General features: G+C 34.0%; 1 protein-coding gene across 1 annotated transcript in view; it reads left to right on the top strand.

The window, feature by feature from the left end:
* Nucleotides 1-4,798: 4,798 nt before the first annotated feature.
* LOC129799548 (dorsal-ventral patterning protein tolloid) overlaps nucleotides 4,799-11,337 on the top strand; it is a 48,463-nt gene continuing 41,924 nt past the window's right edge. The window contains exon 1 of the mRNA XM_055843527.1: nucleotides 4,799-5,866. Coding sequence (XP_055699502.1) covers nucleotides 5,590-5,866 — 277 coding nt within the window. The 5' untranslated portion in view covers nucleotides 4,799-5,589. The remainder of the gene's footprint in view (nucleotides 5,867-11,337) is intronic.

Genomic DNA, 11,337 nt, shown 5'->3' with positions numbered 1-11,337 from the left:
GATAGAATACTATATTTACCATTATTTTTTTATTCAATCACTTTTCAATTGAAAAAAAAAACATGTTAAAAAATTTCAATAAATTTGTTCTAAGGTTTTATTAACCCTTTGAAGACGACAGGCCAGCGAGCCAGAGTCGTTTACAGAAAGAATATTCATACTGCCGTGTTAAAAAATATTACATTTTGTGTTTTAACCGTTTTAACGGTTTTAACCCTTTAAGGACGATGGGACACCGGTGTCCCATAAAGAAAATAATTTTCCCTGACTACCCAAAGTTGTTTTTTCTTATGTCTGTATATAATTGTAAAGTAGAAGGTTGAAGGAATCTAGAATATTTTTTGCAGGTCTCTATCTATTTGCTACGTAGTAAATATTTAAGCTCAAAAATGGCGAATTTTTAAATTCTCAAATTCATAATTGATTTTATTTATTTTTTACACTTCCAAATTTTTTTTAAGCAAAATCCTTTTGGCAATAAAATCTACAATACTCAGACCCATACGTAATACTTTTCATTAAAGCGAAAAATATTATTCATTGGTATTGTCAGAAAAATTACTTAAATTTTTGGGCTATTTTTGTCCCTATCGTTCATAGAAACACAAAATACACATAATCAGACTCTGTTGGACTTTCCAAGGTTAGATGTAAGATTTATCATTGATTATGTTTCTCAGTTTAACTTTTATTGTTGATTTTCAGTTCGTAAAAAGTGTCTCGTCGTTAAAGGGTTAAAGAACTCCTTACATTTGGATAAAAAGCGAATTTGGATAAAAAGCGAATGATTCTAATTAGCTTAATAAAGTTATTAATTAAATTACTAAAAGATACTTACCTTCACTGATTGAAAATTAATAACCTGGAGCCAAATTTATTGAGTGGAGCTATAATTATTGCCACCCGAAAATCGCCATTTTGATAAAGGTTCTATTACAGTCCTCATAGTTCTAACGGTATGAAATTCAAATGGCAATTTTTCATATCGGTATGAAAATACCTTCAAATGATTTTGCCGTTTAAGTGTAAAAAATTGACTTTTCCCATAATAACGTTTTGAAACCACTCAGATGCCAATTTGACTGCTTCTACTCGACCAAGACACTTAAAATAGGGTTTTAAATTGAAAGTCTCACAAAATACAACAATTATTTGATACAGTCGAAGTTCATCAAATGAACACTTGGGGCGCTCTGGTCGAAAAAACCACTTCAGAAACAAACAATGTCGATTATCTCGGCTTCTGATTAATCAATGAGATCAAGTTCTAAGGAAAAAATATAGAGAACATTATGGTCTATATTTCACCCAGGGGCATGACATTTCCTATGTTTCCCATATGTTTTTAGCGAGCCGAAAAATTTTTGAGTTTATTAGCTGTTTTCTGTCATTGTAGAATGAATTAGCAAAAAATACTAATGCTAAATAAAAGCTTATTTAATAGCGAAGAGGCAGCCGAAAACCCTAAATTGGCAACCTACGTAGTTTTGGAGATATCTCGTGAAATGTGTACGAAAACAGGGAAAAAATTACACTAAAACCGGTCGCATTTTTCAGAGCTAATGTCACCCCCCTGATTTCACCCATATATCACTTTTCTGCCAGTCTATCCAAATCCTTGATATTTTGGTTTAAATACAAAATTTGTATAATTTCACGAATTTGATTCAATATAACTGAATGGCGTCCCCCAACTTCAGCTCTAAATCGAATTTGCATACATTTCGAGTTAGCTCACATTAAGAATCTCACCTACATAAGCCGGTTAGGATTATCTGTCCCTCTTTTTGTTTTGACTACTTTTATTCCGCGCGAAATTCGTTCTACGGCCGATTTATTCAATAGAAAGCCCCTGCAGATCGGCAAATTTTCTCGATGCATAATGTCACTTCGCGCGTTTTTTCGGTCCCGAAAATGTGCACAATCCCGGGACTGAGTGTAACGAGTTTGAATGTTTCATTGACCAAACTATTTTCTTCTGAAAAAATTTGCTTCTCTTCGAGCCAAATTTGTTTTTTTTTTATTGATCATTTTTCCAAAATATATTACCCATTATATTCTGCAGACAATAAATATATTTATCAGACGTTGAGCAAACAAACTTCAGCAAGCTTGAATGCAGTAGTTATTGAAAAGAGTTCAAAAAATATTAAGGTGTCTGGTACTGTCCCATATTCCCCTATTCGTGTAGAGAAAAGTAAATTTAAATGATAAGACGTTACATGAGAATTATTTTCTTATGGATCATACACTGAGAAAAAAGAGGGTGCGATTAATTTTTTTTCCTCATAACTTTAACACTTTTTAGGTGTAAAAATATATCAGCATTTTTTAATGTTAATTTTACACTTTTAAGGGTAAAATTAACATGAAAAAAGGGTACCTTTAACCCTAAAAGGACAGATAATCCTAACCGGCTTATGTAGGTGAGATTCTTAACGTGAGCTAACTCGGAGTGCATGGAAATTCGATTTGGAGCTGAAGTTGGGAGACGCCATTCAGTTATCTTGAATCAAATTCGTGAAATTATACAAATTTTGTATTTAAACCAAAATATCAAGGATTTGGATGAACTGACAGAAAAGTGTTATATGGGTGAAATGTAGACCAGAATGTTCTCTATAATTTTTCCATAGAACTTGAACTCATCGATTACTCAGAAGCCAAGATAAGCGAGGTTTTTTGTTTCTTAACTCGTTTTTTCATCCATAGTGCCCCAAGTAGTCATTTGTTGAACTTCGACTGTATCAAATAATTGTTGTATTTTGTGGGACTTTCCATTTAAAACCCTATTTTAAGTGTCTTGGTGGAGTAGAGGCAGTCAAATTGGCATCTGAGTGATTTCAAAGCGTTATTATTGGAAAAATCAATTTTTTCACACTTAAACGGCAAAATCGGAGTGATAGCGTAGTCTTATCGAAAAATGATGTATGGACGAAATGTAGAGATAAATGTGGTCTACAATTATGTTGAAGTAATCATCAAAATCGGTTCAGCGACAGTCGAGATAATTGAGGTTATGTGATATTGAAATTGGTTTTTCGACTGTGGCGCCCCTGGTGTGGGTCCCACGAAGTTCAAATATTCTAGAAAGTTGTAGCATTTGGTGAGATCTTTCGTTTAAGCCCTCATTATCAAAATCGGTCACATAGAACCGGAGATATGATTTTTTGAATTTCGTGAACTTTGACCCCTCATATCTCCGGTTCTATTGAAACCACAGCGCACATACGCACCATTTTGGAAACGTCCTAGACTGGACTACAACATACTAAAATTTCATTAACATGCACAATGCCGTTTTTGAGAAAAGTGACTTTGAATTTCGATGAATTTTGACGCTATCACAGCGCCACCTGTGGTGACTTTTTGAACTTCCATCTGAAAGTGCTCATTGAGACGAAACCAAAAAGGTAAAATTTAGGACGCTATGTTAGTTAGAACCGGAGATAGAGGCCGGTCAATGTTCGAACTTTGACCCCTTATATCTCGGGTCAGGGGTTATGGATCGACTTAAGGTTTTTTTTTGTTTGATAGGTATAATCAACGGCTACAACATACTAAAATTTCAGCCCGATGCACAATGGAATTTTTGAGTTATTTAACTTATAAGATTTAAAAATTTTCTTTTTAATAATAGCGCCCCTAGCGGTGGTTTTATGAACTTGCGATATTAGAAGGTGAAGTGGCATTTCACGAGAGCTTTCCAAAAAGCCCTCACTTTTTAAATTCTGACAATTAGAACCGGAGTTATGGCCATTTTAAGAATTTTTTTTGGACCCTTATAGCTCGGGTCAGGGGGGTCGGGGGATCTTAAGTTTGGTATTGATGGAAAGCTCTAAGGCCCAGCTATAACATACTAAAATTTGAGCCCGATCGATGCCATAGGGACGGAGCTATTGAGAAAACAAAAAAAGGGGGGTCTTCAATATGGCGGAAGGAGGGGTGGGGGGTGGGGGGTAAATGCACCATGTTGCAATTTTTACCCGATATATAACCTTTGCCGAATACCGCAAGTCGATATCTCTTTTAGTTTAGGAGCTATTAAGCTCCAAAGAGCGGCCGGCCGGCCGGCCGGCCGGCCGGGAACGTAAAATAGCCACATATATATTCGTGATCAGGAAGTGCTGAAACACATTTTGGCCAAGTTTGAGGTCGATCGGACGACATGAAATTTTGTTAGGATTATAGTAGGTGAGATTGTTAAGAATCTCACCTAATACACCTAAAAAGGGTCATATGTACACCGATTTGGGATCAATACTGCAGGGTAAAATTAACATTTCCGGAATGTTATTTTAACTTTTTCAGATTTCTCTCAGTGTATGTATATATCACCCTAATTCGTCCTGAAAGGGTTAAATAATGTGTTCAACGATGTAAATTATTCGAATTGTTGGATTTATAAAGTGCTGGACATCTGGTCAAAGGAAATTGCACAAGAATTTCTCAGCCAAAATATGCTCTATTGATAGCTAAATTTAAATAAGATCCACCGAATGGGGTCCTACTTTTGTGTGAAGGCTAAAAAGGCGCTTTATAAATAGCACAGAACAATTAATTTAAATGAGGGTAGAAAAGTTTTTTATGTGTGCAACAACACACCCCCTTAATTAAATCTTTTCATAAATACCTAAGTAATCTTTTGGCAGCAAACTTTCACCATAAATCAATTAAAAGTTTCTCATGCTCTTGTTTAAACACTTCATGGCACCTCCTTCACCTCCTGAGGAATTTTCATCCTTTTTTTTTGTCTTCAACCCTTCTCTGAGACATGTCTCTTGCGATGAAGTATATCAATATATATTTTTTTTAATTTTGAGGAAGAAATTTAAACCGATTTAATGATGAGAAAAACATCAACGGAAGAAGTATGCATCATCTTCAAAAATTGAATGGAGAATTTTGATAGAAACCATTCGGGCATATTTCTCCCTATATTTTCACATCCACCGAACAAATATCATCCCACTTCGTGCTGGGAAGCTCTCCTCCAATACTAAAACTCTCAAGCACTTTGACCGTTTCTGCTGCTCATAACATTTTCAGTTCACATCAGTCCGTGCTCCGAGACGGAGGCTCCAGAATAGAAACGCGCTCCCGGGAGGATTTTTCGCTTATTAACACCATCAGAAAAATTCAACAGATTCACAATGAATGTCGGATTTGTCCCTTCCTAGTTATAGCTTTTAGGATATTGTCTCGTGTAAAATCCGTGTCGCGAAATTTCAAAAGGAACCGTGAATATCGCCTTTTTTTTGTATTTTGCCAGAGAAGTGTTCATTCAATCGGAATCTTTTTTATCACACCACATAGAATTGTACTTGAACCCCTTTTTGCCCTGTCGTAGACAAAAAAGTGCACATAGACAAACACTGAAAGAAAAATTATCAATTGAAAGAGTGTGATCGAAACTGCCAAAAAGATTTTTTTTCCAAGGAGAATAATCCTTCTAGCCCTTGAGAATCAACGTCGAGAGACGAGGAAAAAGCCACCAAGAAAAAAATCAGTGATGAGATGTGAAAAGTTGGCAAAAACAGTGATATAATCGCGAGAAAGAGAAAACAACCCACAATTCTTTGAAATTAAATGCAACAATCTCAGTGTCGTGGCATGTGGAGGCAATTTAGTGCAAAAATGTGCCCCATGGGTGCATCCCAATGGCATTTTTCAGTGATCTTTGTGCTCCTCCTGGCCACTTGTGGCCACACATTCTCCATCAACAAGTCCAAAGGCAGCAATGAACCCCCAACAGCTCCCACCCAAACCGAAAAATCCACAGAAAAATTCACAATTGAACAATTGCTCTCCATGAAATTTCCCTCCAAAATTTCCGACGACATCGACATGGATCCTTGCAAATCAGGTAAGACACAATCCTAGCCACAGAGATCCTCTCTGAAACTAAGTAACAGAAAAAAACCAAAACATTTTCACACAAAATCAACCAATAAAAAAACATCCAGACACACAGACAGACGTTCTCCCAAAACATTTGGCCACTCTTGCAAGTCAAGAAACCCAAGAAACATCTGGAGGCAGAGATGGTGCAGAAAAGATCTTATGTGGCTTGATTCCAGAAAAATTTGCCAACGAGAATGTGAAAAAAATTATTTCAATTCGGAGAATTATTGAAAAAAATCTTGAAAGGCTTCAAGAAGTATAAATTCCACTTGCGTATAAATAATTTTACAAGGTTTTTCTTAACTTTGGAAGCATTTGCCACAAACACAAAAGTCAATATAATGAATTAACCACGTGTTATTAAATATTAAGTCACATAGGGGAAATTTGGGCACCACCAAATACTAATTTTTATTTCTAAACTACTTGGACTATCTCGTCCTTTTCTTCAGTGGACAAGTATCCCTATAATGCCTATAAATTTCTATAAGTCTTGTGCTCTAAAGTCAAATTTCCGATTAAAAAATCACAGTGTTTGGTACTACCCCGTGTTTGGTGGTGCCCCAGTTTCACCTGAAATATTTCATTCAAATCGAGTTCTTTGATTCGCTACAGACTTTGAAGGGTTTCCAGCTTTATTCAAAAGGAAAATACAAAAGAACTAAAATATTTTATGAGATGAATATTTAGGGAAAACTGGGGTAGTAGTGAACACGGGGTAGTTGTAAACACTGTGATAAATTTGACTTTTTCATAAAACGATTGATAAAATACGATTAAAATGAAATTTACATAACCTAAAAGTATAGATAACCTAGATGACAAATTTGAAAAAAATGTCACAGTAAACAACAATTAGGAAAAGCGTCAAGTTTTCACACGACTATCATCATAATGTTACACAAACTTGTATTTTTGGGTAAATTTCAGTACTTTTACAAAAAAAAAGCAATAAAAAAATACGATTAATATGAAATTCACATAACCTAAAAGAATAAATAACCTAGAAGACAAAAATGTGAAAAAACGTAACTAATTGTACTACTACACAATAGAACTATAATGATATCTACATAACCTAGTACCACAAAGAGCCTAGAAATGCAATTAAATTACGCAATCAAAAGAAATATTTTTTTCCATAAAGTATAAAAATGATCTCATGGTTAAGAAAATATCGAATTACCTTGTATGGAGTAAATCATACATTTAATATTCACAGTGTATCGATTGATTGAAAAATGCTGAATAGCAAATACTGTATTATATTTTGCACTGATTTTGGAAAAATAAAGTAGTTATGTTGGAGAAGTCAAACAATGCGTTTCACTGAAAGCGATGGATACGATATATGGCGATCGTGTGACAGTGACCGTGAGAATAATCATGTATAGTAAAGTGATAGACGATAGTGAAAAATGATTGATGAAAAATAATAGTTCGTGAAAGGAAGGTGTTTGATAAAAGGAACAATGTAGACTTAAAAACCCTCATCAGTGACTTTTACAATATGTGACTCTTATACAATGCGATAATGTGCAATAATAGGTATCACTACCGACGCGTTTACAAGCACCAAGATGAAATTGAAGCAGAAATAGTGCCTCAGAGTGAAACTATGGCATGTGATAAAAATATTTTAGAAGAACTTGCTAAACTTCAACGTGTCGAAATTGTTTTGTTCGTGATTCTTGCAATAATCACAACAGTTATCCTTTATGTTATCTATAATAAATGGAAGGATCGTATGAAGACCAAAGGAGCACGCCGGGCTGCAGTTCTCGCTATGAAAAGGTCTGCAGAAAATGTCTTAGAGGCAGGAGAGTAATGAACATTAATCAATGAACAAACAAGAAGTGATTTTAAAATGATGAAGAGGACAAAGATCTGTGTGGAAATTGTGAAAAAATTAAGTGTCAAATTATACGAAAGTAAATTTAAAAAAAAAAAAAATAATTTAAAAAAAGTTTATGAACCAGAAATTGCGCTGCTTAAAAAATGAAAATCGACGTGTCATCTCTACAAGTATCCATCAAGATCCAGAAAATCATCTCTTTCAACGTGAAGCTGTTGTTCGAGTCTCAGGACGTGTTTTGCATATTTCTGTACCGAAGGACTTTCATTAAAATATTTTTTTTTTAAACTTCAATCGAAAAGAAAAAGGTATGAAGCTGTATAAATAAAAAAAAAACTAAAGTATTTTTCGACGTTCCACGTAAGCTTCCCTGGACACGAGCAAAGTAGAAATTTTGGCCACCGACCGAGACACCGGAGACACCGATGACGTCCAAAGAATTTTTTGCTGATTTGCTGAGAAAGAATATCGACCGGAAGGTGATCGTCTGTCGAAGTTGGACTTTGAAGCAATGCACCGAATGCAGCGACTGAACTCCAGTTGAAGAATTGCAATTTTCGTGGGAATGAATGAACTTCAAGAAAAACAACAAACTCGTGTTGCTGAGTGAAGTCGACGAACCAAACAGAAAGATGACTCCACTTGCTGACGCCTATCCATAAGTATTATTTACTTTTGTACAATAATATAGGTCAGGAAAAGTAGGTCAATTTTAAATGTTACTTTAACGATTTAAAATTTTAAACCCATGGAAGATCTTTTAACTTTAAATAACATTATTGATGATTTTAAAAAATGTTTACAGTCACTAAAGAAACATAACATTGATCGACAATATTCTATTAACTACGCCAGAGAAAAGAAAAAATTAATTGATGAAGTGCACAATAATTTTGTTGTAATATACAGAAAAGTTCTTCCAAAATTTGAGCATGACCAACTCGAAAATTTGATAGCGACAGGATTAGAAGAAAGAGCTTTACATGAAGAAATATTAAAAGTTTTGAATAATATTCAAGAAAAAATTGATAAAGTAAATTCGGAACAAAATATTGAGACTGAAGGAATTCTAGATAGTCCACAAAGTTTAGAAGACAAGATTTTACCTCAAAAATCAAACTCAGATTTAAATTCAGGAACCAATCCTATTGCAAATAACAAAATGCCTTCATTAAGTGTTGCTGACTTTGTAAAACTAGCCTCATCTACTATTCAAAGTTTTGACGGAAATATTTGTTTGCTTGATACTTATGTAGAACAAATTGAGGTAGTTGAACTAGTAACAACTGAAGAATTGCAATCAGTACTTTTCAAGATAGCCAAAGCTAAATTGTCTGGACGAGCAAGAGAATGTATTTCGTCAAGCATTACTACTACGAGACAACTAAAACAAACATTGAGAGATAAATTAAAACCTGAATCTTCAAAATTGTTAAAAACTAAAATATCGAGTTTTAAATTAGATAAAAATTTTCCTGAGTATTCTAAACAAATTGAAGAATTAGGAGATGCCTTGAAAAGATGTTTAATTTTGGAAGGTACTTCTGAAGCAAGGGCTCAAATTGAAGTAAACGAGCATGTTGTAGAAGCATGCCGGGCAAGAGTCAAGACAAGTGAAGCTAAAGCTATAATGGGTGCATGTTCTTTTGAAAATCACAGAGACGTTTTAGCTAAATTCGGTGATGAGAAAGCTAAAGAAAAAGATGAACCTTCTCAGGTTTTATACTATAGAAGCCGTGGAAAAAATTTTCAAAATCGCGGAAGATATCGTGGTGGTCAAAATAACCACTACCGAAACAACAACAGTTCAAACAACTATCGTGGTAGGAATAACAGAGGCCGTGGAAATAATTATTATTATTCCAATCGACAGTCTAACAATTCCAATAATTCGAGGAATGTTAGATTTATGTCAAACCAAGACCAAGGCTCTTCGAGTCAGGGAAACTCGAATTGCCCCGAAACTCGGCACCTCGGGGATGTACAGTAAATTCGTTTGATACGCATACGCATAGTATTTTTTCATTAAACTTGGATTATTCGGACTATATTTTGGCATATTGCGAAATTGTGCATCAAGAATGTTCATTTTTGATTGACACACAAGCTGATATATCATTACTGAAAAGATGTTTTATAAAAAGTAACACAGTAATTAACGTTTCGGAAAAATGTACAATAAAAGGAATTACAGAAAACACAATTAAATCTTTGGGAACTGTTAAAACACTTTTACATATTCAAAATTTCACAACTGAACATGTATTTCATGTTGTATCTGATGATTTCCCAATTCCCTCCACAGGAATTTTGGGAAAAGACTTCATTAAGAAATTTAATTGCATTATCAATTATGAAGATATGTATTTTTCAATTAAGAATCATAATCGATATTCTACCGTTCCTCTATTACAAGGACCAGATCAAGAACACATAATTATTCCTCCAAGATGTGAAATTAACAGAACTTTCATTTGCCAAACAAAACATAATTATTCAGTTATCGAACCTCAAGAGATTTCCAAAGGAGTTTATGTGGCTAGATCAATAATTTCGAAAGAAAATCAAACTATCAGAGTACTTAATACAAACAATCAGCCTGTGAAATTAAGCAAAAACTTTTCACTAAATTGCACAAATTTAAATGAATTCGATGTTTATTCTTATAGCACAATAAAATCTGATAGAGATAAAAATGTTTTAGAAAAAATCTCAAGGAATGTTCCAGATTTCGCTTCTAGTCAATTGTTGGATTTATGTGAAAATTATACAGACATTTTTGCTTTGCCTGAAGACAAGCTTTCAGTTAACAATTTTTATGAACAGAAAATTACATTAACAGACAAAAATCCTGTGTATATTAAAAACTATCGTATGCCTTTTACACAAAAATCAGAAGTTAAAAGACAAGTTACTAAAATGTTAGAAGATGGATTGATTGAACCGAGCAAGTCAAATTATAATTCTCCAGTAATCTTGGTTCCAAAGAAATCGACAAACGGAGTTAAAAAATGGAGGATGTGCATTGATTTTCGAGCTTTAAATAAAAAGATAATTCCGGATAAATACCCACTTCCTCGCATCGATGACATTTTAGATAATTTGGGACGTGCAAAATTTTTTAGCGTTTTGGATTTATTTTCGGGATTTCATCAAGTCAGATTACACGAAGAATCTCGTGATGTTACATCATTCAATACAGAACAAGGAAGTTTTCGATTTACAGTTTTACCTTTTGGTTTAAATATTGCACCAAATTCATTCCAAAGAATGATGTCTATTGCTTTCAGTGGACTTGACCCTTTTACTTGTTTTCTCTATCTTGACGACTTAATCGTATTAGGAATTTCTGAAAATCATCATTTGAAAAATCTTAAAACAGTTTTTGAAACTTGCAGAACATTTAATTTAAAATTAAACGCAGATAAATGTAATTTTTTCCGATCTGAAGTCACTTATCTTGGACATAAATGCACTGATAAAGGCATATTGCCCGATGATGCAAAATTTGAAATAATTAAAAATTATCCAAGACCATTTGATAAAGATTCCACAAAAAGGTTTATTGCGTTTTGTAA

Source organism: Phlebotomus papatasi, chromosome 1, assembly GCF_024763615.1.
Source record: "Phlebotomus papatasi isolate M1 chromosome 1, Ppap_2.1, whole genome shotgun sequence".
In the NCBI taxonomy this organism is placed as follows: domain Eukaryota; kingdom Metazoa; phylum Arthropoda; class Insecta; order Diptera; family Psychodidae; genus Phlebotomus; species Phlebotomus papatasi.
The sequence above is the reverse complement of the archived record's forward strand: the minus strand, read 5'-3'. Positions and strand labels throughout refer to the sequence as shown.